A 27,763-nucleotide genomic window follows, 5' to 3' on the forward strand; every position below is an offset into this window, starting at 1 on the left:
TCCAAAGCCTGTCCCCAGCTTGCTGCTCAGCCTTTAAGTGTTGAAAGGCTGCAACTCAGATGAGCACCACAGAAATAGTTTCTTTATTGTCATCCTCTTCTCTCCAGTCACCATGTGCTGAAGGTCTGGCAGTGAGGTGACATCAGTAGAGAAGGACACACAGCAAGCACACTGCAAGTGGGCACCGTGAAACTACCTGAGCTACAGCTTCTAGTACAAGTCAGAGAAAGCACAGCCAAAGCACTCCCTGCCAGACACAGAACCCCAGCAGGGTGGGGTTGGAAAGGACCTCTGGAGATCATCCAGTCCAAGCCCCTGCTCAAGCAGGGCACCCACAGCAGCTTGCCCAGCAGCACAGTGCCCAGCTGCCCTTGGAAGCTCTCCACACAAGGACACTCCACAGCCTCTCTGGGCAGCCTGCTCCAGGCCTCCAGCACCCTCACAACAAACAACTTTCTCCTCCTGCTCAGATGGAGCTCCTGGCTGCCACTTTGAGCCCCTTGTCCTTGCGCACCACTGAGAAGAGCCTGTCCTCACCCTCTTGCCCCCCACAGCTCCTTTAGCTCTTGCTGAGCATTGCTCAGATGCCCTCTGGGGCTGCTCTTCTGCAGGCTCTCAGCCCCAGGGCTCTCAGTTACCCTCTTTTCACAAACCAACCTCTCAGGATATTTCCAGAGGCAACTCTCTGCTTGCTGTGTTGATGGCCCTGGCAGAACATAACTCAAAAGGAACTTCCATCCTGTTATCTCTAAGCCCCAGGAACAGTTTTGCAGCAAGATCTATGAGAACTATTTGAGTGTTTGCAAGAGATTAGAGCTGAAGGGACATCAGCAAGGCTGGCAGAGCTGAAGAGACACCAGCAAGGCTGAAGAAGGTGGCTTAGACTCAGCTCTTCTCTTTGAAACACACAACTGCAGCACTTTGAATCAAAGAGGAAGGAGGAGGGCTGTAAGGGCACCCACAGAGAGAAGCTTATCCATGTTTTCCATTCTGGGATGTGCAAGCCTGCTCCAAAAATCCCTCTGCACACAGCAAACAGCTCAGCAGTCGCTCTCTGGGCCTCTCTGAATCACATCTGCCTTGCTGAGTGACAAAAGCAAGGTGTGAACAGAGCCAGCCCAGCCAGCTGGCAGAGTGGCAGCTGCATGTCTTGTGCATCACCAAGGCCTGTCAGCTAAGGCCTCATCCAGCCTGGCCTTCAACACCTCCAGGGAGGTCGTGGATCACAGAATCAGATCAATCACATGGGATTCTGTGATCCACAACCCCCCGGGCAACCTGCTCCAGAGTCACCCCAGCCTCACTGCAAACCATTTCTTCCTAATGTCTCATCTCAACCCAGCTGCTTCCAGCTCAAAGCCATCAGCCCTCGTCCTGGCACTCCATCTTTTTTGTCCAAAGTCCCACCCCAGCTCTCCTGGAGCCCCTTCAGGCACTGGCAGGCTGCTCTAAGGTCTCCCTGCCTGAGGGTGCCTCAGTGCCCTCACCCAGATCACTGCTAAAGACATCAAAGAGAACTGGTCCCAGTGGTGAGCCTTAGGGTAAGGCTCAGGCACTGAACAGGATCTGAAAGTCTCAGATCAGCTCCAGAGGGGCTCAGATGCTATCCCTTAGATCTACTTCAGCACCAGAGAAGGCAAAGTCACTCATCCTGCACATGGGAAAGTTTGCTCTGCTTAAGTAGGCAGCAGTCCAGCACTGAAGAAAGACCAAGTGGCGAGAACAATGTGCACCAGATGGACACTCAGCAGCCAGGAGGAGCCCTACTGCTGAATGGCTACAAGGAGATTTTGCTGCCATGCTGGAGAAGAAGTGGGGCTGGCTTCCAGGCTACATGCTGGGGTCATTGGTGCATTCTGGGATCACTCAGAGCTGTGGTGCTTTAAGGCCTGCACAGAAGCCAACAGCCACTGAAGGCAGCCAAATGGCTCCCAGGGGCTTTACAGCCGCAACTGAACAGGCTTGAAAGAGGAAAGTAAGGCTGGAAAGTTGTAGGGCAGTGATGCTGGTGAGGGGTTTGGAGAGCAGCTCTTATGAGGAGAGCATCACAGAGGAGAGGGGACCTGGAGGTCCTGGTGGCCAGAATGTGCCCTTGTGGACAAAGAGGCTAGGGGCATCCTTGGGTGGATTAGAAAGGCTGTGCTGAGTAGGTCCGAGAGGTTCTCCTCCCCCTCTATTCTGCCCTGCTGAGGCCACCTCTGGAATATTGTGTCCAGTTCTGGGCCCCTCAGTTCAAGCAGGACCTCAGGGGAACTGTGAAAGAGTCCATCCCAGAGCCCCAAAGCTGCTGCAGGCAGTGAACATCTCCTGTGAGGCTGAGGGGGCTGGGGCTGGGAGCAGAGGAGCCTGAGGGCTGCCCTCATTGCTGTGACAAAGATGTGCAGGGCTGGAGCAGGCTGTGCTCAGGGGTGGCCAAGGACAGCACAAGGGGCACTGAGTGCCAGCTGGAGCAGAGGAGTTGCCACAGGAACAGGAGGGGAAACTCTGTCCCTGTGAGGGTGCTGGAGCCTGGAGCAGGCTGCGGAGAGAGGCTGTGGAGTCTCCTTCTCTGGAGACTTTCCAGCCCCTCCTGGATGTGTTCCTGTGTGCCCTGCCCTAGGTAGCCCTGCCTTGGCAGGGGTTTGGACTGGATGATCTCTGGATGTCCCTCCCAACCCCTAACACTCTGTGATGCTGTGAGAGGCTGAGGAGCTGGGGTTGTTTAGCCTGAAGAGGAGGCTGAAAGGAGACCTCATTGCTCTCTACAGCTACCTGTATAGAGGTTGGAGTGAGGCTGCTGTTGACCTTTCCTCCCAGCTAACTAATAACAGGACAAGAGGCAATGGCCTAAAATTGTGTCAGGGAAGGGTTAGGTTGGAGATAAGGAAAAAATTCTTTACTCTATGAGTGGTCAGAGATTGGCACAGGCTGCCCAGGGAGGTGGTGGAGTCCCCATGCCTGGAGGTGTTCCAGAAACATGTGCCTATGGCATTTGGGGCCAGCGTTCAATGGCCATGGTGGGGTTGGACTGCTGGCTGGACTGGACGATCCTGAAGGCTTTTCCAACCTTCCTGATTCCAAGATTGCATGACTCAGTAAGTTGTTGGTGGCCTGCACTGCTAAGCTTGGAGAAGCAGAGAGGAAAGGCACTGCCTGAGCACCAGGCCAGCCACGTCCGCTCGCCCTGCCAGGAACACCTTCGGCAGCTCCTGGAGAGAGCAGGGCCAGGGAGCCAGCAGCTAGAGGAGATGTGGTGCAAACCACTGCCACTAGGCTGGGTATGCTGAGGGACAGCTGCTGAAAGAGGAATCAGCTCTGAGAAGCATGCCCATAGTGGCCAGGTGCTGGGCTCAGACACACCCTGAGCACAGAGAGCATCCATCTGCCAAAGACGCTGGGCAGATGGAAGCCCTCCCAGGGCCACCTGTGCAAACAGGAACCCAGCCAAAAGCCACTTCCCTGCAGACTTGTTAAGAAATCAGGGTTCTGAGAGCTGGACACTTAGAGCAATGCCACAGGGAGAGCTCTGGAGAGCTACAGCTTCTCCAGCTGAAGTGTCTCTGAGGGAAAAGGCTTAGGAATCAGACAGGAAAATGGTTTTGGTGCACAGCTCAAAGGCAAGGGCAAGGCTGTGGCAAGAGCTGTGCTGCTCTCTGCTGCACTGCTGCTGAGTGGGGCCTGTAGCAACCCTCAATACCTGCAACCCTTACAGTCTGCACTAGGAAAGACAAGAAAAATGGCAATGACCACAACCACAGCCATGCTGGACACTGCATGGCACCTTCTGAAAGCACAGCACAGGCAGAATGGTCAGAGACCAGGGGCTGGGAACAAGGCAAAGACCACTTCAGAGACCAGGGGCTGGAAACAAGGCAAAGACCATTTCTGTCCTGCAAGGGTGCTTGGACATTGAAACCCAGGCAGCTGGTAGAGTGAGTACCCAGAAGGAGAACAGAAGAAGGCTTTCCAAGAGAGATACTTCATAGACATTAGATGAAGCCACTACTCAGTGCAGACAAAGAGTGTTTCTGGGTGCACACACAGAGAGTTGGAGCCAGGGTGTGCCCAGATGGGCAAGAGGTACACCAGCAGCCTGGTCTGCATCAGCAATGGTGTGGGCAGCAGGAGCAGGGCAGGGATTGTCCTCCTGTACTCAGCACTGGTAAGGCTACAGCTTGAGTGCTGGTTTGAGTTTTGTGCCCCTCACTCCAAGAAGGACATTGAGGAGCTGGAGCAGGTCCAGGGAAGGGCAGCAGAGCTGGGGAAGGGTCTGGAGAGAAGCAGCTGAGGGAGCTAGTGGTGTGCAGCCTGGAGAAGAGGAGGCTGAGGGCAGAGCTCATTGCTCTCTGCAGCTCCCTGAGAGGAGGCTGCATGAGGCCTCAACCACCTCCCAGGGCAACCTGTTGCAGTGTTCCAGCAGCCTCCTGCTGCAGAACTTGTTCCTCACCCCCAACCTCAATCTGCTCTGCTCTCATTTCAAACCATTGCCCCTGCAGGCCTTTGGGAACAGTCCCTCTGCAGCCTGCTTGTAGCCCCCTTCAGGTACTGGCAGGCAGTCCTAAGGTCTCCCTGGACCCTTCTCTTCTCCAGGCTTTAAAACCCCCAGCTCCCTCAGCCTGTCCTCATAGGAGAGATGATCTTGGAGGTGTTTTCCAGCTGAAACAATTGTATGATTCCATGGTTCTGTGTGATTAGACACGGAGGAAGGAAAATGTGAGCCCTTGCCAAGCAAGACAGCAGAGGTTGGAAAAATAAAACTGCTGATGGAATTCTCTGATCAGAATAAAGCTCCTCCCAACCAAGAAGCTGGAAGAAGAGCAAAGGGGATGTTCTCCAGCTGCCAGAAAGCAACACATGGAAAGATCCACCTCCTGGCCCAGAAAGGAAAGGCAAGTGGGCCAAGGAAAGGCCAAGAGAAAGGATGAGGCTGTGTAGCTGCAGACCAGCACTCAGCACTGCCTGCACATGGTCCCAGAACAGAGCTGACTGCAGCCTCTGACATCCTTCCTACCACCAGACAGACACCAGAGTGGAGAACTGCAGCTCAACTGAACCACCCAAGAAGCAGGAGGATGGCAGTCAGACCTGCTCTTCGTAGATGTGTGCCGATGCTGAGGGATGCCAGTGGGCAAGAGGAGCTCTGCTGGAGCACATGACAGGACACAGCACAGTTTCCTGGTTTGCCATCTGCACAGCAAAGCTCTGAGGTAGGATTTCAGGGCTTTGTGTCCTGCCACCCTTGGATTTCTCCCCCAAAGGCTTCTTCACAAGCACAGCTGCACTACTTCTCACTCTGCAACACCTTAGCAGACTCTTGGACTTTGCAGCACTTGATCAATTCTAACCCAGCTGATGGGTTTTAGCCTGTCTCACATAGCAGCACTTTGAGGACACTTCCTCTCAGAGAATCATGGAATCATTTAGGCTGGAAAACTCTTTAAAGGTCACTGAGTTCGACCATTAACCCAGCACTGCCAGGTCACCACTGAGCCATGGCCCAGAGACACGCAGCTTTGAGACCCCTGCAGAGAACCCCTGCAGAGATGGGGACTCCACCACTGCCCTGGGCAGCCTGGGCCAGGCCCTGACAACCCTCAAGGGGAAGAAATTGCTCCTCATGTCCAGCTTAAACCTCTCCTGGGGTAACTGGAGGCTGTTTCTCTTGTTCTGTTGTTCATTCCTTGGGAAGAGCCCAACCCCCAGCTGGCTGCAGCCTCCTCCCAGGGAGCTGTAGAGAGCAATGAGCTCTGCCCTCGGGCTTCTCCAGGCTGCACACCCCCAGCTCCTTCAGCTGCTCTTTCCCAGCCCTCTTCTCCAGACCCTTCCCCAGCTCTGTTGCCTTTCTCTGGCCCTGCTCCAGCTCCTCAGTGTCCTTCTTGGAGCAAGGAGAAGAATTCACTCCAGAGTAAAATTATCCTGGCTTGCTAACCACTCAACCTGCCTCTGCAGAGCTGTGTCCAAGCCATCACAGCTCCTTCAGGAGCTGGAGCAGCCCTCTGGTAAACATCTAATTACTATTCACTGCACATGCAAAGCAGAGCTCTGTTCCTCTTGAGCAGCCCCAGCAGGCTTGCTTTGAAGACTTCACTCTTCTTGAGAAGGCCTCATCTGCAGACAAGGCTCTCTCTGCACCTCCTCTGTGTAAGGCATAGCTCCCTCACACCTACCCCCCCACACTAAGGGCTGCTCAGCACTCCCAGCAGGTGAAAGAGGAACAGACTTACATCAGCCACGGGGATGAGGGTGTCAGCAAGGTGCCCAATTCTGTTCTTTCTGTAGAGCCAAGACATCAGCAGTAGCCCCAGGGCCACATCAAGCAGTAGGGACACCAAGATGTTGGCTTTCCTGCATGCAGCATAGAGAGAAGCAAGGTCAGAGGACAAGGAAGGGCATTGACAGGGCCTCAGTGGCAACCTGCAGCTTCACTTGCATGAGAGAGAACCGTTTGGGTTGGACCATTCAGTTCCAGCCCCTCTGCCATGGGCAGGGACACCTCCCACCCAGCCCAGGTTGTTCAAGGCCTCATCCAGTCTGGCCCCCAACACCTACAGGGAGGTTGTGGATCACAGAATCACCACCCTTACTGCAATTTCTTCCTCCTCCTCACTCTCTGTCTTCCCTCTTCCAGCTCAAAGCCACTGTCCCTCATCCTGGCACTCCCAGCCCTTCTCCAAAGTCCCTCTCCAGCTCTCCTGCAGTCCCTTCAGCTACTGGAAGGCTGCTCTGAGGTCTCCCTGAAGCCTTCTCTTCTTCAGGCTGAACAGCCCCAACTCTCCCAGCCTGTCCTCTCAAGGGAGGTTCTGCAACCCTCTGATCATCTTTGTGGCCTCCTCTGTCTCCTCTCCAGCAGCTCGAGGTCCTTCTTGTGCTGGGGGCCCCAGAGCTGGAGGCAGTGCTGAAGGTCTCACAGCACATCCCAGGGACACTAGGAACTGGTGCAGAGGCACAAGGTGTGCAGATCTTGTGACAGTCACTGTTGTGCTTCTCCTTTTGTGGCCAGACCTGGAGCCACTCTGAGCCTCTCACACCACAAAAGCTTTTTTTCAGAAGAGGAGGCAGGAGTGGGATTGAATCTGCAAAGAGGAATGGCAGACAAGACTCAGGGGCAGATGTGCCAAGGTCACCAGCACTCAGAGCAGCCAGATGGAGATCAGAGGAAGGCCTTCCAAGAGACAGAGATAATTCAGAGACATTAGGTGAAGCCACCAGTCAGTGCAACAAAGACTGTTCCTGGGTGCACACCCAGAGCCACACAGAGTGGGAGCCAGGCTGTGCCCAGGTGGCCAGGAAGGGCAGCAGCAGCATGGCCTGGAGCAGCAATGGTGTGGCCAGCAGGAGCAGGGCAGAGCAGTGATTGTCCTCCTCTGCTCAGCACTGGAGAGGCCACAGCTTCAGTGCTGGGTTCAGTTCTGGGCCACTCACTCCCAGAAGGACACTGAGGGGCTGGAGCAGGGCCAGAGAAGGGCAACAGAGCTGGGGAAGGGTCTGGAGAAGAGGGTTGGGGAGGAGCAGCTGAGGGAGCTGGGGGTGTGCAGCCTGGAGAAGAGGAGGCTGAGGGCAGAGCTCATTGCTCTCTACAGCTCCCTGTGGGGAGGCTGCAGCCAGGTGGGGTTTGGACTCTGCTCCACAGTCTCAGGTGCTAGGAGAGGAACTGGCCTTAAATTGTTCCAGGGGAGGGTTAGGTTGGAGAGGAGGAAAAATTTCTTTGTGGCAAGAGTGGTCAGGGACTGTCCCAGGCTGCCCAGGGAGGTAGGGGAGTCTCTATGCCTGGAGGGGTTCCAGAAAGCACCTGGGGACGGAGTTTGGTGGCCATGGTGGTGCTGGGTTGCTGGCTGGACTGGATGAGCTTGGGAGGGCCTTTCCAGCCCAAACCTTTCTGCAAATCTATGCCCAGAAGGCTGCTGAAGTTCCCCCCCTGCTGCCAGAGCTTCTGAATGAAATTCCATGAGGTGAGCTGTGTGGCAGCTCAGATTGAACAGTCACAGGGACTTCTGGCCTTCTGATCTGCTCCTGTTTGAAGTGCTCCTGGCAGTCTGTCCCTGATCAGAGAAGTATTTACCAGTACTAATGAGATCCCCCTCAGGCTTCTCTTCTCCAGACTGAAAAGCCCAAACTCCCTCATCCTTTCCTCATGGCCAGTTTGGGTTGCTCAGAGGAGACAGGGCTGGAGCAAAGCTGTGTGTGACTTTATGTACACTTCATACCTCATTTGCTGAGTCTGGTTTGGAGCCTTCTTGTTGCTGCTGATGAGCTGGAGGTGCTGCAGGCGATGTCCCAGCTGCTCACAAGTGGAGAGTTTGCTCCATAAGAAACACAAAGGCCAAAACTTCAGCACCCTGCAGAAAGCACAGAATCAGAGACAGCTTTGGGTCAGAAGGGACCTTTCAAGCTCATCCAAGTTCAACCCCTGCAGTCAGCAACTAGAGCAGGCTGCTCACAGCCCAAAACAACCTGACCTGCAATGGTGCCAACCATGGGGCAGCTCCCACCTCTCTGGGCAGCCTGGGACAGGCTCTCCCCACCCTTAGTGTCAAACATTTCTCCTTTCTCTCCATTCTCAATCTCCCTCTTGCAGTTCAAACCATCCCACCTTGGCCTGCCAAAATAGGCCCTGCTCAAAACTCTGTCCCCAGCTCTCTTTTGGCCCCTTGAAGCACTGCAAGGTCACCAGGAGGTCTCCCTGGAGCCTTCTCCTCTCCAGGCTGAACACCCCCAACTCTCCCAGCCTGGCCTCACAGCAGAGCTTCCACCCTGGCGCTGCTGCAGCAGGTCCCTGTCTGTGCTGAGCACTCCAGAGCCACCCCAGCACTGCAGGAGAGGTCTCAGCAGGCACAGCAGAGGGGCAGAATCCCCTCCCTTCCCCTGCTGCCCACACTGCTGGGGATCAGCCTAGAACAGTCTAGGGCTGGGTTGGCAGCACTTGGTGCCAGCTCCTGTCCAGCTCTGCACCCCCAGCACCCCCAAGTCCTTCCCCATGAAGAAGCACCATGGCTCTGTCCCTTTCTCCTGCCACACAGAAGGCAACCTGCACACAGAGCATTCTGTATACAGTCAAGACTGTGTGAGCAGAGATGGTGCCAAGGTGGGGCCATCACAGACCTTTGGATGCTAACCACTCCCTCAGAGGTGAGCAGATCTAAGGAAGCCTTTCAGACCAAGCCACCCAAGGCAAGCAATCCAAACCTCCCACTGGCATTGCACACAATCACCAGCCTCCATTTCCCAAGGAAGGTAAAAGGCAACCCTGGTTCCAGCTAGCCCTGACTGCACCCTGAGCGTTGGGGCTGTGTCCTGTGCTGAGTCTCCAGGTGACTGGACCCGAGACACCTGTGTGCTCAGCAACACAGCATGGTGCAACTGCTCACAGATCCCAGTAGCACCACTTGGGAGACTAGAATTCTGCTGGGAGCCTGTGAGAACCACCTTCATTCTGCAGTTCCTGGCCCTCTTCTCCTCCTTTCTTAAAAGAACGTTGAGAGAAGACCTCGTTGCTCTCTACAGCTCCCTGAGAGGAGGCTGCAGCCAGCTGGGGGTTGGGCTCTGCTCCCTAGTCTCAGGTGATGGAAGCAGAGACAATGGCCTGAAATTGTGGCAGGAGAGAGTTAGGTTGGAGAGAAGGAAAATTTTCTTTGCTGCCAGAGTGGTCAGGGACTGGCCCTGGCTGCCCAGGGAGGTGGTGGAGTCCCCATCCCTGCAGGGGTTCAAGAAACCTGAGGCCATAGCACCAGTGAACAGGGCTTGGGGGCCATGGGGGTGTTGAGTTGCTGGTTGGACTGGATGAGCTTGGAGGCCTTTTCCAACCCAAACAGTTCTATGATTCTTTCCTTTACTACTTCCAAATTCCTTTTGCAAAGTCTCCATCTCTATTTTCTACCCCCTGCATTGCCAAGGGTGCCCAACATTACCTGGGCACCATGACACTCAGCACTCAATTAGCTCTCAAAAGTCACATTAAGCTTGCAGGGGAGGAAATATCCACACAGTTCTTTCTTTGTGACTCAGAAGCACTAACTGATGCTCAATTATTTTGGGGAGCTAACTCTCATCACCACCCAAGCTCCAAAGAAAGGCACAGCAGTGACTGGGATGGTCTCAAGTGACATGAAGGGAATGCAGGCTGCTCAAAGAATGTGCAGCAACACAAGGCAGCACTGCTGCTGCTGTGGGGAACAAACCCTGCTGGGGGCAGAACTTCATAGGATCATGGAATGGGTTCGGTTGGAAGGGACCTTCAAGATCATCCATTTCCAACCCCCTGACATGGGCAGGGACACCTTCCACCAGCCCAGACTGCTCAAGGCTTCATCCAGCCTGGCCCTGAACACCTCGAGGGAGGTGTGCCTGGGCAACCTGTGGATTTCTTCCTCCTCTGCACTCTCAGTCTCCCCTCTCCCAGCTCAAATCTATTGTCCCTCAGCCTGGCACTCCCAGACCCTTGTCAAAAGTCTTTCCCCAGCTCTCCTGCAGGCCCTTCAGGCACTGCAAGGCTGCTCTGAGGTCTCCTTGGAGCCTTCTCTCCTCCAGGCTGAACAGCCCAGTCTGTCCCCATAGGGCAGGCTCTCCAGTCCTCTAAGTAATGCTTCTTCCAAGTCCTTCTCTGTGTGCTTGCTGTGCCCATCCCTCTTCCACCCTGCTGAGCCCTCTCAACCACTCCTGATGCCAGCTTTGTCAGGTTAAATCCAAGGTGCTGGCATCTCCCCCTCCCCACTGCCAGAGCACACAGGCTGGGTATGAAGCCCAGGGAGTGCTCTGTGAATCATCCTTCACTGGAGGCTTCCCAGACAGTTACTCAGCTCTTGGTTACAGCCTCCCACCTTGGAGACAAATGAACATCCTGTGCTTCATCTGACTTGGCAGCAGGTGAGATCCAAAGTGGCAGAGGGAAGAGCTGTGTGGCACACAGAAGAGGGTGGCCAGGCTGGGTCCCCATGGCGCAGTCCCAGCTTTACAGATTCACCCAGGCACAAGTGCAGCTGAGTTTTCTCTTCCAATTACAGCCCAGCCCAGTGGTTGCAAAGTTCTGCTGTGGCAACCTTGCACTCGAGCAGAGAATTGCACTTGAAGTGCAAAGGAGGAGGGGAGAAAGGCTCCACCTGTGTCCTTCTGTGGAGATGGCTGAAGGTGACAAACTCCTGGTCAAAGCAGCAGCTGCCAGAACACTTCAGCTCAAGCAGAACTGAGGAGAACAGTTGGCTTCTGGAGCCCTGTGCTCAACCTTTGCTGGGCTGATGATCTCCCCATCCTCACTCAGCAATGGAATCACAGGATGGGAAGGGTTGGACCTCTGCAGATCATCCAATGTACCCTCCCTGCCAGTCACACAGCACAGCTAACACAGAAACACATCCAGGTGGGTCTTGGGAGCAGAACCCAACCTCCACCTGCCTGAAGCCTCCTCTCAGGGAGCTGTAGAGAGCAATGAGCTCTGCCCTCAGCCTCCTCTTCCCCAGGCTGCACACCCCCAGTTCCCTCAGCTGCTTCTCTCCAGCCCTCTTCTCCAGACCCTTCTCCAGCTCTGTTGCCCTTCTCTGGACCTGCTCCAGCCCCTCAATGTCCTTCTTGGAGTGAGTGGCACAAAACTGGTCCCAGTACTCCATCTGTGGCCTCACCAGTGGACAATCTCTGCCCTGCTGATGCAGGCCACGCTGCTGGTGCCCTTCTTACCCACCTGGGCACACCCTGGCTGATCTTCAGCTGCTGTCAACCAATACTTTCTGTGGAAAGCAAACATCAAGACACACTTATCTAAACATCAACATAAGCAGTCCAAGGGTAGCAAGATGTGCTGGAGTAGCTCTCATCTGTAGGAACACCCCAGAAGAAAGCCAAACCCAGGTCTTGGGTGATGTCCTGCCCCTCACAGTGACAGTGCCCTGCCATAGACACTCCCACATGGCACAGAGAGGGGTTTCAAAACTTCAGTGGAAAGCCAACTAAATTAAAACCCCAAAGAACCAACACAAGCCCTGGGACTTTGTGTCACTGCATTATCTGAGTGGTGGGAGGTCTCTGGAGGATTCCTCAAACTAGGACTTTCAGTAAGAAATGAACACAGCCTGCAGGACTAAAGCTGCACTTTACAAACCAGTTTTTGCTCCAAAAGTGACAGTGGGTTTTTCAGACATCAGAGGAAAAGGAACCTTTCCAGATCTGCATCACATGCAACTATGAAAGCTCCAGGCACCAGGACCCTCAGCCTTTGCTACCAGCCGCAGGAATGGCACCTCCCTGACGAGCACTCATAGAATGGTGAGGCTGGAAAGGACCTCCACAGATTGTGCAACTCCCCTGTCAAAGCAAGGTCATCTAGGCCAGGTCACACAGGAACACATCTAGATGGGGCTTGAAAGTAGAGAAGGAGACTCTACAATCTTCCTGGGCAGCCTGCTCCAGGACTCCAGCACCCTAACACCAAACAACTTCCTCCTCTGGTGGAGATGGAAACTCCTGGGTTCCAGCTCATACCTGTTGTTCCTTGCCCTATTACTGGGCACCACCAAAAAGAGCCTGGCCCCTTCTTCTCACCCACCACTCTTCAGATATTTAGAGATGTTGATTAGATCCCTTTTCAGCCTTCTCCAGCCTTAACAGCCCCAGGTCTCTCAGCCTTTCTTCATACGAGAAACATTCAAGTCCCTTCACCATCCTCAGGGGTCATGTCTCTTGCAAACAGACCATTTTTAATGTGAGCTCGCAATTAAACCTTCCCGATGTCCCCAGCAGCCCCCCCAGGGACCTTCAGCGCAAGGGAAACCCTGCAGACGAGTCGCTGCGGAGCGCTCTGCAGTGGCCAGCGCTTACCACACGGTGGCGCTGCAGAAGTGCCTTGAGCCGACGCGTTCGGGAGCCGAGCGCCAGGCTGAGCCCGGCCGCAGCTCAGCGCTCGCCGCCTGCGGTCCCGAACGCTGCGGAGCTGCGGCCCCAGCGCTCACACAGGGCACTACGGACTGGGCTCTTCTTTCAGCCCGCCAAAGCTGACTGTTCCTGGGCATCAAACCCAGCCCCAGCCTGTCTTGGGCTCATCCCCAGCAGCGTGGCCAGCAGGTGCAGGGAGGGGATTCTGCCCCCTCTGCTGTACCTACTGAGACCTCTCCTGCAGTGCTGGGGTGGCTCTGGAGTGCTCAGCACAGACAGGGACCTGCTGCAGCAGGGCCAGAGGAGGCCACAGCAGCGGTGGAAGCTCTGCTGTCAGGCCAGGCTGGGAGAGTTGGGGGTGTTCAGCCTGGAGAGGAGAAGGCTCCAGGAAGACCTCCTGGCGACCCTGCAGTGCTTCAAGGGGCCAGAAGAGAGCTGGGGACAGTCTTATGAGCAGGACCTGTTGTGGCAGGCCAAGGGGGGATGGTTTGAACTGCAAGAGGGACATTGAGAATGGACAAAAGGGAGAAAGGTTTGGCACTGAGGGTGGAGAGAGCCTGTCCCAGGCTGCCGAGAGAGGTGGGAGCTGCCCCATGGCTGGCAGCACTGCAGGTCAGGCTGTTTTGGGCTGGGAGCAGCCTGCCCTAGTTGCAGATGTCTCTGCTCAATGCTGGGTTGGACTCCAACCCAAACCAGTCCATTACTGTATGAGACCACAAACACCCCAGCAAGATAAGAGGCATTGGTAGAAACTGAGGCATAGGAAGTTCCATGGAAACACAAGGAAATTTTTTTTCACTGTGAGGGTGGCAGAGTCCTGGAGCAGGCTGCCCAGGGGAGTTGTGGAGTCTCTCTCTTTGGAGACTTTCCAAACCCAACCTAGATGTGTTCCTTTGTGATCTGGTATAGGTGATGATGCTGGGGGTGGACTGGATGAGCTTTCAATGTCTCTTCCAACCCCTGACATTCTGTGATGCTGTAACTAGATCAGCTTGCTCAGCACCCCAAGTTTTACCTTGAATGTCTCCTGGGATGGGACCTCAACCACAGTCCTGTGCAACTCATCCCAGTGTCTCACCACCCTCACTGTGCAGAACTTCCTCCTGATGTCCAACCTAACTCTGCCATGCTCCAGTGCCAAACCATTGTCTCTTGTCCTATCCCCACAGGCCCTTCTGAACAGTCCCTCCCCAGCCTGCCTGGAGGTCCCCTGCAGATACTGAAACGCAGCTCTATGGTCTCCCATGAGCCTTCTCTTCTCCAGGATGAACAGCCCCAACCCTCCAAGCCTGTCCCCCTGCTCCAGTGCTCTGATCACCCTCATGGCCTCCTCTGGACTTGCTCCAGGTCTCTCTTGTGTTAGGAGTTCCAGAGCTGGACACAATACTCCATGTGAGGTCTCAGCTCAGCAGAGCAGAAGGTTCCAGTCCCCTCAGCATCTCCTCTACCCTCTTCAGCAAGCCCCTGTCCTTCCTATGCTGGGGAGCCCAAAACTGTATACCATTTGGAGACAGGATTCCAGACATGGCCTCACCACGGCAGCGCAGAGAGGGTGGAGAACCTCCCTCAACCCACTGGCCACAGTCTTCTTGAGGCAGCTCAGGATGCATCCAGCAGAACCATTTTGCATTGAGTGCATTTCTCACTGGGGCTGAGAAGGAAGCCTGCAACGAGTTAGATTTGCACACCAAACACAAGCTGGTTGATGTTGCAACACCTACCTGCTCCTGCAGATCCAGGAGACCAGGGAGAGCAGGAATGACAGCAGCATGCAGGCAGGCACAGAGGCCTGCTTCAGCAGCTCCACGATGATGCTGGCTTCAACACCATCTGACTGCCAGTGGGTCAGCTTGATGGGCCCCTCATCATATCTGTCTGTCATGAACAGCATCTTGCTCTTTGCAACTGTCTCAAAGATGGCAGCAAGCTTTGAGGCATCTGCTGCTCCATGGTCAGCAGAGGCAGCTGTGTGCAGAGGGGGATGCAGGTGGCAAAGCATCACCTTGCGCTGCTCATAGTACACCAGGATGATTTCTTCCTCCTTAGGCTTGCTGTGGTGCTTCTGAAGGGCAGAACAACTCCAGAATTTGCTGTCTCCCTCTTTGCTTATCTGAATCCACAACTCATGGGAAAATAATGTCCCAAGGTCTTCTAAGAACTGACTGAGGCTCTCTTCCTTCTCCTGCTTGCTGTTGGTCCATGAGCCGAGCACAGAAACGCTGACCTGAGTCACCTGCTGGACTTGACTGAGGTACTTCCTCACCTGGACAGGAATGAAAGGGAAGTGGAGCACGGCCAGGACAACAGCAGAGCTCTGCTGGGAGATCCAGTGGCCAACCAATATACCACTTTCTGCTGAAGAGCAGCATGATGGAAAGAAGACCTTCAGCACCATGGCAGAGATCCTGGAGGAGCAGGTCACCTGCCAAGAAACACAGAGATGGATCCTGAGAACAGAGGCTAAATGCAAGGAGAACCTGAGCTGAGCAAAGCCACTGGGGAGGAGGCCCAGTCAAGTTTAAAACACCAAGTCCAACCAGTTACATAATGACACTTTTGATGGCCAATAGAGAGACACCCATCAAAGAAGTATCTAAATACTTCTAAGTAGTATTTACAAGTAGTAGAAATACTCCTAAGATGTTCCTGGTAATCTGCAGCCTTTGAATCACAGAATGGTCTGGGTTGGAAGGAACCTCCAAAGGTCAGCCAGTCCAATTACCTCTGTAGTCACAGGGACATCCTCCACTGCATCAGGCTGCCCAGAGCTCTGTTGAGCCTCACCTTGAATATCTCCAGGAATGGGGCCTCAATCACCTCCTTAGGCAACCTGTTCCAGTGTCCTAGTACCCACAGTGAGCCTGTAGTTTCTCAGCCAAGCCCTTTCCCCAGTCCTGAGGCAGCATTTCACTGAAGGCACTGGCCAAGATGAAGGATCCATCCAGCCTCAGCTCTTGGATCTGACACTGGATGCATCTCAGCACTTGCTAGAGAAAGGATTGCATCGTAGCACACTGCGATGCCTCTGGGCAGTATTTGCTCCCATTACCAACCATCAAACAGAGCTTTATGCTATACAGGCAGATCCTTTCACAGCCTCCTTTACCAGCCACAAACCCAGAACTGTGTCCTACAACACACTCCCTGGACAGCCTTGGCCAGGTCACTCCTCTCCTCTCGTCTCCCTCCTCTCACGGTAAACAGAGACAACACTTTTGGCAGAAGGGCCTGCAGTGATGAACTCAAAGTCCACTTAGGAGCTTTAATTCACAGATCACAGCATGGTAGGGCTTGAAAGCCTCCGAAGATCATCCTGTCCAGCCCCCATGCCAAGGCAGGGTCACCCAGAGTTTACATAGGAATGCACCCAGGTGGGTTTGGAATGACTCCAGATATGGAGCCTCCACAACCTCTCTGGGCATCCTGCTCCAGTGCTCCATCTCCCTTCAACTAAAGAACTTCCTTCACACATTTGATGGAACTTCCTATGTTCAAATTTGTGCCTGCTACCCTTTGTCCTGTCACTGGGCACCACTGACAAAAGCTTGGTGCCACCCCTCTGATACCCACCCTTGAAGTATTGACCAGCACTGATGAGATCCCCTCTCAGGCTGCCCTTCTCCACACTAACCAGCCCCAATTCTCTCAGCCTTTCTCTGCAACAGAGATGTTCCAGGCCCCTAATAATCTTCATAGCCCTTTTCTTTACCTTCTCCAGCAAATCTCTGTCCTTCCTGTGCTGGGGAGCCCAGAACTGGATGCAGTATCTGGATACAGTATTCCAGATGTGGCCTCACCAGGACAGAGCAGAGAGGATAGAGAACCCTCCCCTGACCTGCTGGTCACACTCTTCTTGACGCAGCCCAGGATGCATCCAGCAGAACCATCTTGCACTGAGTGCCTTTCTCCTAAGTTGAAGGCTGAACCTTAAAGGGCTTTTCCAGCCCAACCAATTCTAGGATTCCACGATAAGAGCTGCTCCAGGTCCCCCCAGCACCTTGCCTTCAGTAGCTACATGCCCCTACAAAAGCAGCATCTCTGCTTCATCAGCGCTCTTCATTGCCAAGGTTTTGCTGCATGCCATTAAGCAGCCCTCCGAGCGGCCGTGCAGGACATTAGCTGCAGGAGCTGCGAGGCAGGTGACAATGTCTCTTTAAATAAGGTGGAGGCTCCTAACAGGGCTATAATTGCAGTAAGGAGGGCGCTGGCGCAGAACAGTCGGCACCCGGTGCCCCTTGTCCTTTCCTGTCCTTCACAGCTTTGTCAGGGATGTGGAAACTCGGCAGGCCCCCGAGGCTGCCTCCTCTGCGAGGACCCAGTCAGCCGGAAAGAGGAGCAGGGAGCTGCTTCGTAACGTGCCGGGAGGTCCCCGGTGGCTTTGCTCCTCTTCTGTGTAAGGCAGGACAATCGCTGGAGCGCATCTCGGCACCTGGCGGCTTACGGTGTGGAGGAGGCAATGGGGATGCAGCCAGGGCGAGAGAAGGACCTCCTCCCAGCCCCACAGCCCTGCCAAGGCCACCAGCAGGAGATGGCAGCTCACCTCCCAGCCTCACAGCCCTGCCAGGGCAGGAGATAGCCGCTCATGGATGAGTTGGCAGCTCCTCGAGGCACCAAGGTGAAGTCTCCTCACTCCTCCAATGGGAAAGGCATCCCAAGTTGCTGACATCGCAAAGGGTAAAGGGTTGGTTGCTGTTTGTTTGGTTTTTTCCTGGGAATTCATTTTCCCTCTGACTACAAAACTACAAAGCAGACCCCAAGACTTCCCCTCAAACAGCTCCTGAGAGGTTTGTTCCCAGTGTGCTGCTGGAGGGCATCGAGCACCATCATTCACTGCCCCATTCACCTTGCAGCCCACATGGTGAGGAGGACACAGAGTAGCTTCCACCTCTGTCTCCTTGACCAGATGGGTAACCTTGGACACATGGAGTCTGTGAGGAAGCAGGATCTCAGAAGAACCCCAAATAATATGTGTTCATCCAAAGGCTTGCAAAGCTCCAGCAGAAGGGAAGGGACAAAGATGTATCAAAAGGAACAGTAGAAAAATAGGAGATGTGACAGCCTCAGGCTGTAAGGCAGCAGGACACCAGGCATGGGGAAGAGCACAGAATTGCAGTACAGCTGAAAAAAGTCACAGAACCACAGACCCCCACACAGTGGGGTTGGAAGGGACCTCTGAACATCATCCAGCCCAACCCCACTGCTTGGCCCTACAGAGGTACCCACAGCAGCTTGCCCAGCAGCACAGTGCCCAGCTGGCCTGGGAAGCTGTCCCCACAGGGACACTCCACAGCCTCTCTGGGCAGCCTGCTCCAGGCCTCCAGCACCCTCACAACAAACAACTTTCTCCTCCTGCTCAGATGGAACCTCCTGGCTGCCACTTTGTGCCCCTTGGCCTGCCCATGGGCACCACTGACAAGAGCCTGGCCACAGCCTCTTGCCCCCCACAGCTCCTTTAGCTCTTGCTGAGCACTGCTCAGATGCCCTCTGGGGCTGCTCTTCTGCAGGCTCTCAGCCTTTGCTCCTCACAGAGCTGCTCCAGGCCCCTCAGCAGCTCTGCAGCCTGCCCTGCACTCTCTCCAGCAGTTCTGTCTCTGCTGAACTGGGGAGCCCAGAGCTGGACCCAGGGCTCAAGATCTGACTTTCACCAGATTTAATGATGACTAGACTCGAATGGAGTGAAAAACAACACAGCCAGGACGATTTTTCACTTCTAGTCAGAAAACTTCAGCTGGTTTTTGTGTCGGTTTTGTTTGGGGTTTGTTTTGGTTTGTCTTTTTTCTGGAAGAGCATGAAAACATCAGAAGACACAGATCCAATCCAAGAGTTTTTTTCCTCTGTGTATAAGGCATCTTAAGTGAAAATCAGGGCTGACCAGAAAAGCTGTGGACAGCTATCCCTGGAAGCATTTAACACCAGGCTGGATGAGGCTTTGAGCACCATGGTCTAGTGGAAGATGTCCCTAGCCATGGCAGAGGGTTGGGACTGGATGATCTTTAAGGTCCCTTCCAACCTAAACCATATCTATAGAAGGGCAAGCAAGCTGGGGAAAGGTCTGGAGAACAAGGCTGAGGGAGCTGGGGGTGTGCAGCCTGGAGAAGAGGAGGCTGAGGGCAGAGCTCATTGCTCTCTACAGCTCCCTGAGACGAGGCTGCAGCCAGTCGGCTCTGCTCCCTAGTCTCAGGTGATAGGAGGAGAGGCAATGGCCTGAAATTGTGCCAGGGAAGAGTTAGGTTGGAGAGAAGGAAAAATTTCTTTGCTGCCAGAGTGGTCAGGGACTGGCACAGGCTGCCCAGGGAGGTGGTGGAGTCCCTATCCCTGGAGGGGTTTCAAAGCTGCGTAGATGTGGTGCTGGGTTGGTCTCTTCTCCCAAGTAAGAAGCCACAGGACGAGAAGAGATGTCCCCGGGTGGCACCGGGGCAGATTTAGGCTGGACATTAGAAGAAACTTCTCCACTGACAGGCCTTGCCCAGGCTGCCCAGAGATGGGTGAATCTCCGTTCCTGCAGGTGTTTCCAAGAGGCAGAGCTGCCGTGTCCAGGGCCATGGCTCAGCGCCAGCCTCGGCAGAGCTGGAGAATCCTTGGACTGGAGGAGCTGAAAGAGCTTTGCCGACCGAAACCATTCCACGGTTCTCTCAATCCCTCCGTGCTTTTCCAACGGGATCTCTGGGGCCGGACGGGCTGGGCTCCAGCGGCAGTGCAGCGCCTGCCCCCGACACCCCGGCTCAAGCTCGGGGCACATGCAACCACCACTCCCGGCCCGGGGCTGCCCGGCGGGTCCCGGCGCTGCAGCCCGCACCCAGCCCACCCCGGCCAGGCCTCGGCGCCTAAGTCACCCGGGAGCGGCCTCGGCCCGTAAGTCCCCGGGGCCGGGCAGGCGCTGCGGGGCCGGGCAGGCTCGCACGCCTCAGTCCCCCTACCGCCGCCCCGGTCCGGTCCGGTCCGGTCCGGCCCCACCCGAGCCGCCCTGCCGCCGCCTACCGCCCGCTCCGCCACCGCTTCCGAGCTGTGCCGCCGCTGCCGCCGGGCTGTGCACCGCGGCGGGCCCGGCCGGCGCCGCTGACTGCGCTCCCGCGTTCCGCCCGCGCTGCGCGGCCGCCGGTGCCGCTCCGCCGCCTCCGCGCTCCCCTTGCCCCTCGGTCTTTAACGCCGCGGGGGCTGGGCGCAGCCCGGAGCCGCCGCGGAGGGGTCTGCCCCAGCGGGGTCTGCCCCAGCGGGGTCTGCCCCGGCTTACCCAGCAGCGCTGCTCACCGCAGGCTCGCCCCGATGCCTTTGGCGGGGCCGAGAGGCGGCGGAGCCCTGCTGATAAGGAGCCGCAGCTCGCCCAGCCCTCGGACCTGCCACCGCCCGGGCGCGGGCAAAGCCAGGAGCTCGCCTTCTGCACAGACCTCGTTGCCCCCCCTCCCCAAAAGCCAGAGACTCCCAGTTCCTCTCGGGACGCCTTGCCTCACAGCACCACACTGTCCCCATCCCCAAAGGCCAGGAGCTCACCATTCCTTCTGCACCCCATTTTCCCACCCCCAAAGTCTAAGGGCTCCATCTCCTCGTTGGATCCCATTTTCCCATCCCCAAAGTCCAAGGACTCCATTTCCTCGTTGGATCCCATTTCTCCCCCATCCCCAAAGTCCAAGGACTCCATTTCCTCGTTGGATCCCATTTCTCCCCCATCCCCAAAGTCCAAGGACTCCATTTCCTCGTTGGATCCCATTTCTCCCCCATCCTCAAAGTCCAAGGGCTCCCATCTCCTCGTTGGATCCTGTTTCTCCCCCATCCCCAAAGTCCAAGGTCTCCCATCTGCTCGTTGGATCCCGTTTCTCCCCCATCCCCAAAGCCCAAGGTCTCCCATCTCCTCATTGGATCCCGTTTCTCCCCCATCCCCAAAGTCCAAGGTCTCCCATCTCCTCGTTGGATCCCATTTCTCCCCCATCCCCAAAGTCCAAGGTCTCCCATCTCCTCATTGGATCCCATTTCTCCCCCATCCCCAAAGTCCAAGGTCTCCCATCTCCTCGTTGGATGCCATTTCTACCTCATCCCCAAAGGCCAGGATGTGCCTTTCCTCGTGGAACTCCATTATCCCCCATGCCTGCTGCCTCAGCTCCCTGGCCTGGCAGAGGTCCATGGGTGCAGATGCTGGTGCTCAGGATCTTCACTGCTATGAGCCAGCAGTGGGCTGGGGGCAGGAGGGTGTCAGAAGCTCAGGGAGGTGGTGAGCAGCTTGACGGATGCTGCATGGAAAAGGAGATGTGGGATGCAGGTCCCACGGGGTTGAAGTAGAGAAAGGTTTAGGCTTTGCTGTTGAGTGGAGTTGGAAATGAGGTGAGGGAAGGTTGGGGTTTGAGTGTTCACAGGAGTTTCTACACAGAATCATTCAGGGTGGAGAGGACCTCTAAGATCATCAAGTCCAACCATACCAGGAGGGGATGGAGCAGGCTTGTCCCTGTCCTGCAAACCACAGACTCCTTCCCTGCTGTTGGGCTTGCTCCAGGGCCAGGATGGGGAGAGGGTCCTCGCTGGGGTTTGTTTGGGGTGAGAGGTAGTAACTGGGCTCATGAGGGTCTCAGTTGTTGGCAGAGGGCAAGGAGCTGTGCAGCACTGATGTCTGGTGTGGGGAGAGGAGAACGCCCTTGCCTCTGCCACCACACCCAGCCCACCTTCCCCTGGCCTCTGCTGATAAAGCCACAACTGGGAGCCTTCCTCTCCAGATGGAGGACATGTCTGAGTCCTCCTCTCTGAGATGAGAGCAGATCTGAGTCTTCTCCATGGGGAGAAGAGACCTGAGTCCTCCCTGCAGCAGAACAGATCTGAGTCCTCTCCATGGGGAGAAGAGACCTGAGTCCTTCTCCGCAGGAGGACAGACCTGAACCCTCTCCATGGAGAGAACAGACCTGAGTCCTTCTCCGCAGGAGGACAGACCTGAACCCTCTCCATGGAGAGAACAGATCTGAGTCCTTCTCTGCAGGAGGACAGACCTGAACCCTCTCCATGGAGAGAACAGATCTGAGTCCTTCTCCGCAGGAGGACAGACCTGAACCCTCTCCATGGAGAGAACAGATCTGAGTCCTTCTCTGCAGGACAGACCTGAACCCTCTCCATGGAGAGAACAGACCTGAGTCCTTCTCTGCAGGACAGACCTGAACCCTCTCCATGGAGAGAACAGACCTGAGTCCTTCTCCGCAGGAGGACAGACCTGAACCCTCTCCATGGAGAGAACAGACCTGAGTCCTTCTCCGCAGGAGGACAGACCTGAACCCTCTCCATGGAGAGAACAGACCTGAGTCCTTCTCCGCAGGAGGACAGACCTGAACCCTCTCCATGGAGAGAACAGATCTGAGTCCTTCTCCGCAGGAGGACAGGCCTGAACCCTCTCCATGGAGAGAACAGATCTGAGTCCTTCTCCGCAGGAGGACAGGCCTGAACCCTCTCCATGGAGAGAACAGATCTGAGTCCTTCTCTGCAGGACAGACCTGAACCCTCTCCATGGAGAGAACAGACCTGAGTCCTTCTCTGCAGGAGGACAGACCTGAACCCTCTCCATGCAGCGAACCGGCCAGCAGGGCAGGCTCAGCCAGCAGGACCTGCGTTGGTGTGAGCTGGGTGGCGAATTCCACATGGAAGGCTCTCCATGCAGTAGTGGTTGTTTCCCTGCAGAGGTCAGGAATGCAGCACAGAATTGAGTCACCTTCACTGTGAGCTCTGCTGCAAACCCTGACCTTGGCTGCCAGCTCCAGCCTGGCTTTACCCCTCCAGTCCTACTCTGGAGCCTTGGAGGTGGAACCTGCACCGCATAAAAAGGGTGGATGAGGAAGAGAAATGTTTCTGTTGTCTTGGCAAAAGCACACAACAAATTCAGGCCCTGGTGAGAAGTTTGCCAAGGTGCCAATGCAGGGGACAGCTCTGAGTAGCTTGGTCCTCCTTTGGGGAGCCCAAGAAAGACTAAGCTGGTCCAGGCCTTACGTCTGCCATCCGGAGGAGCTGGAAGGCACTAGGACAGCGAAGCGTGGGGACAGTGACCAGCTCACAGCCACCAGGGGACCCAAAGCTCAGTGGGGCTGCAGCGGAACCAGCCCCACTCCCCTCTGCAGCGTTAGGCTGGGGTCACCGCATGGTGCCCGGGGCTTGGCAGGGCCGGAAGGGGACCTCACGCAGTACTGAAAGACTTTGATGCAGTTGTCCCCCGTGTCTGCCACAAAGAGCTGGCCGAAGGCAGAGCAGGCCAGGCCGGCAGGCCGCCGCAGCCCCGCCGACACCAAGCAGACCGGAGCCCCCCGCGCCGGGAACAGGTGGACCGTGCGGAGCTGCTCGTCTGCCACCAGGATGCTGCCGTCCACGTCGACGCAGAGCCCGGCGGGGTTGCCAAAGCGGTGCCCGTACCTGCTGCCGAGGGAGCAGAGGAGCTCCCGGCCGCCCGTGAAGACCTTGACGTCGCCACACTCCTCGCTCACCGCGAAGCCCCCGCTGGGCGCTGGGCTGACGTAGCGAGGGCCCTGCAGGTCGGGCACGGAGTGGATGCTGAGCGGCTTCAAGGCACGGTCCAGAGCAAAGCTGTGGACCTGGCCTTGGGCATAGTCTGCTACCAAGATCTTGCCCTTGGAGTCTACTCCGATCCCCCTGGGGGATCCAACCCTTTGGATCTGAATCCATTCCCCCTTGGACAGACTGCTGTGAGGGTTGGAGACCCAGACGGCTCCGCTCACCATGTCAGCCACAGCCACCATCCCTGCCCGAGTCACAGTCACATCTTCTGGTAAGAAGGTGCCGTTTGGCTTCCCTGCTGGCTGGCAGGGGAGGGCCTTCAGCGCTTTCCCTGTGCTGCTGAAGACGTGGACCCAGGGGGCACTCTCGGCTGTCACGCAGAGGGAGCCATCCAGGCAGCAGTGGATCCCACTCACTCCCCCGTAGTGGTTGCCAGTGGGGTTGGGGATCCGCTGGACTAGGTTGTCCTGGTAGTAGTGGAGGAGGTTCTTGATGTTGTCCAAATCTCCACACAGACTTTGGGCCTTGTCTGCCAGCTGGTGGACGTGGTGCTGTGTCACCATGCCCATGCCGCGCTGGCCGCGCAGCAGCGGGCTGGCCGTCTGGAGCGTGGCAGCTGACTTCAGCTGGAGGCTGTAGATGGTTTTCAGAAGCTTCTCCTTTTGCTGGCTGGTCTGCAGGGTGCAGTCCATGACAAACCTCTGCTCCCTGTTTGGTGGAAGCAGCACGAGTGTTACTGTCCCTGCCTGCTGCCATCTCTGAGGACATGCTCTGAGCTCAGCCTCTTGCTGTCTACCCAGGTTCGAGGTGTTGCTGCCAGTCTGGATTGACTGCAGTGTGATGGGGACCAGCTCACAGCCCTGCCAGCTAATTGCATGCACAGGATATAAAGACAGACAAGGACCACGACACAGAAACGAGTGCCAGTGAGCTGGACCTGCAGCTGCAGGAGCCAGCCTGAAAGGTCCATCAGCTGGCACTGCAGCTCAGCTGGCACCATGCCTTGCCTAAAGTTTTCTGTGTAAAGCTGATCCCTGCCTCTGGAGACTTGTAAGTCTCTGGGGTCTCACTGCATTCAAGCCACTGCTCCACCTATAGCATCCCATGGCTGCCTAGAGTCTGGTGCTGCATAATGCCTGCAAAAGTGATGTTTGCCCCAACCAGAGCTGAAGGTAGCTGGGACATCCATCTCTTGTGCCAATACCACCACTGCCCAAGACATCCTCTGAATGCTTGCAGAGCTCTCAGACACAAACACATGAGATAGAAATGAGTCTGGACACTGAGGACATTCAATTTCTACTGGCTTTGGGGCCTGGGGACAGCTTTGCTACTTGGGCATCTCCCCTAGGATAAGAGACTGAGATCCCTGGGGCTGCTTAGTCTGGAGAAGAGAAGGCTGAGAGGAGATCTGATCCATGTGTACAGACACCTGAGGGGTGGGGGGCAGGTGGCTGGGGCCAAGCTCTTTTGGGTGGTGCACAGCAGTAAGCCAAGGAGCAGAAGCTGCAAACTGGAACAGAGAAGGTTTGAGCTCCATGTGAAGAGAAACTTCTTCACTGTGAGGGTGACAGAGGCCTGGAGCAGGCTGCCCAGAGAGATTGTGGAGTCTCCTTCTCTGGAGGCTTCCCAAACCCACCTGGATGCATTCCTGTGCAGACCACCCTGGGGGATCCTGCTTGGCAGGGGGGTTGGACTGGATGATCTCAGACCTCTAAGGTTCTGTGATTCTTCCCCACAGTGCTTTGTATCTGCAGCAGCAGAAATCCTGCTCAATGGAAGTAAATCCTCCACACCCACCACCCCATGACTACTTGTTGGGGTCCTCCTTCAGAGCTGGACAGAGTTAAAAATCCAAGAACAGGTTGAAAAACAGTCATGGAAACAGTCACCACTGAGGAGCTAGAGAAATGGCTAAGCCAGAGGGGCTCTGTTCTGTGACTCCTAGCAAAGATGATCAGAGGCTGGAGCACCTCTGCTGTGGGGACAGGCTGAGAGAGTTGGAGATGTTCAACCTGGAGAAGAGAAGGCTCCAGGGACACCTCAGAGCAGCCTTCCAGTGTCTGAAGGGGCTCCAGGAGGGCTGGGGAAGGACTTCTGACAAGTGTGAAGTGACAGGACCAGGGGTGATGGCTTCAAACTGGAAGAAGCTGGATTTAGACATCCTCCTCATCAGGGTGGTGAGGCACTGGAACAGGTTGTCCAGAGAAGCTGTGGGAGCTCCAAGCCTGGAAGTGTTGAAGGTCAGGCTGGATGGGGCCTTGAGCAACCTGGGCTAGTGGGAGGTGTCCCTGCCCATGATGATGTGGTGATGATCTTGAAAGCCCCTTCCAGCCCAGCCCAGGCTGTGACTCTGTGACTCTGTGACTCTGTGACTCTGATTCTGTGATTCTCTAGGTGGTTCTGTGATTCTACAATCCTGTGCTCACCACCACACACCCAACACCAGGAGTGTCCTCCTCACTTCCCAGCTGCCATCAACCCCTTGATGCTGTGTCCTGAGCCAACCCTGAGCTGCTTAGACATGGCTGTAACCCAGAAAGAGTGCCCTGATGCTGTCCCCAGCCAACCACCGCCTGTGTCCGCGACTCCAGCTCAGCAAACAGATCCTGTACCTGTGTCCTGACGTCCTGGGGGCTGCCTGGCCTGGCCTGGCAGCTCTGCCCTCCTGCCGGCTGCGTCCTGCTGGCAGGCCGGGCGCAGGCAGCGGGGCCAAGGGAGGTTGTGTTGTTAGTGACGGGCGACTGCCCTCGGTGCAGCTGAACACAAAAGATCCTTCTGCTGACAACCAGAAGCAGCGAGCCGAGGGCTGAGGGCGCGGTTTGAGTCCCTGCCGGGCTTCTGCCCGCACAGAAGGTGCCTTCCCACCTGCCTTCTCCGGTCAGAGCAAGGAGAATCACAGAAGTGGCAGGGCTGGAGGAGATCCTGAGGATCATCCAGTTCCAACCCCCTTGCCATGGGCAGGGACACCTCACACTAGATCAAGTTGCCCAAAGTCACATCCAGCTTAGCCTTTAAAGAACCTCCAGGGATAAGGCTTCCAGCAGCTCCTTGGGCAACCTGTGCCGGTGTCTCAGCACCCTCATGGTGAAGCCCTGAGCTGCCCAGATGCAGGGACAGTTTGGGGCTTTCATGTAGAGGCAAAGGGGCTGATCTGGTGCAGCTTGGAGTGAGATGCAGCTGCTTGTGTGGGACAGGGACACTTTGACATCATGGGTCAGGGCTTCTGCCTCGTCTCACTGCTTCTCCACTGCTCCCAGCCTGGGTGGCTGCATGCCTCTGGCTCCTCACTTGCAAAAAGCAGCCTGAGAATTTTTGCCATGTCAGGCTCTGAGGTCCAGCCACAGAGAAGCTCTAGGAAGAGGCAGATCAGCCAGGACTCTGTCAGGCTGGAAGGTGTCCAGAGAAGGTCCTGGCATCCCTGCCATGTGAGGAGAGGCTGAGAGAACTGGGGTTGTTCAGCTTGGAGAAGGCTCAAGGGATCTTATTATGATGGACCAGTACATCAAGGATGGCTGCTACGAGCAAGGAGTTGCCTGGAGAAGAGAAGAAGAAGATGAGGGAGACTGATGGGGAGACTCCCATTGGACTCCAGGAGAAAATGTTTTCCCCCTGTGCACAGCCAGACACTGGAATCAGCTCCTGAGTACAGCAGGGAAGTCCCCTACACTGGGCAGTTTGAAGACAGCTTGGCAGGGGGCTAAGCAGGCTCATTTCAGCTAGACTGTGACCTAGAGAGGTTGGAGCAGGTGATGCCTGGGGTGCCTTCCACCCTGGTGTTCTGTGGTTCTGACTCCTGGGCACAGCTCCTCTCTTCATCTCTATGCTGCTCAGCCCTCTCCCCCCTCAGCTGGGCAAGGCCATGTTTGGAGCTGACAGGGGCATTTATCAGTGCAGTTGAGTAAGGGTCAGGAGTAACAGCAGAGTGAGCTGGGAGCAGGCTCCAAGGGGCTGGTTGGAGCCTGCCCTCTCTGCCCAGCGGTGCTGGCAGTGCCCAGTCTACCCTTGCCTTCAGTGAGCTCAACCTGGCCAATGTATGAAGTTTGTGTCAGCTCATTACTCAGATGGGCCCAAGGTGAATGAACGACAGAATCCTAGAATGGTTTAGGTTGGAAGGGACCTTCAAGATCATCCAGTGCTGACCTTCTGCCATGGGCAGGGACACCTCCCACCAGCACACGTTGCTCAAGGCCTCATCCAGCCTGGCCCCCAACACCTCCAGGGAGGCTGTGGAGCACAGAATCACATTGTGTGATTTTGTTATTCTGTGATCCACAACCTCCCTTGGCAACCTGTGCCAGTCTCTCTCCACCTTCACTGCCAAGAATCTCTTCCTCCTCTCCACTCTCAGTCTCCCCTCTCCCAGCTCAAAGCCATTGTCCCTCATCTTGGCACTCCCAGCCCTTGTCCAAAGTCCCTCCCCAGTTCTCCTGCAGATACTTCAGCTACTGGAAGACTG

The 27,763-nt window shown here is 55.9% G+C and overlaps 1 protein-coding gene across 3 annotated transcripts in view; it reads right to left on the reverse strand.

The window, feature by feature from the left end:
• PIGQ (phosphatidylinositol glycan anchor biosynthesis class Q) overlaps positions 1–19,883 on the reverse strand; it is a 41,086-nt gene extending 21,203 nt beyond the window's left edge. For 2 of the 3 annotated variants that reach the window (XM_064153144.1, XM_064153146.1), the window contains exons 1-4: positions 19,813–19,883; positions 14,556–15,256; positions 8,184–8,315; positions 6,204–6,324 (exon numbers count right to left, since the gene is read on the reverse strand). In XM_064153144.1, coding sequence (XP_064009214.1) covers positions 6,204–6,324; positions 8,184–8,315; positions 14,556–15,229 — 927 coding nt within the window. In that variant the 5' untranslated portion in view covers positions 15,230–15,256; positions 19,813–19,883. Of the gene's footprint in view, positions 1–6,203; positions 6,325–8,183; positions 8,316–14,555; positions 15,257–17,374; positions 18,113–19,812 lie in introns of those variants that run through there. The other variant, XM_064153145.1, reaches the window with a different exon arrangement.
• Positions 19,884–27,763: the final 7,880 nt, after the last annotated feature.

This window comes from Pogoniulus pusillus, chromosome 13 (genome assembly GCF_015220805.1).
Source record: "Pogoniulus pusillus isolate bPogPus1 chromosome 13, bPogPus1.pri, whole genome shotgun sequence".
Classification (NCBI taxonomy): domain Eukaryota; kingdom Metazoa; phylum Chordata; class Aves; order Piciformes; family Lybiidae; genus Pogoniulus; species Pogoniulus pusillus.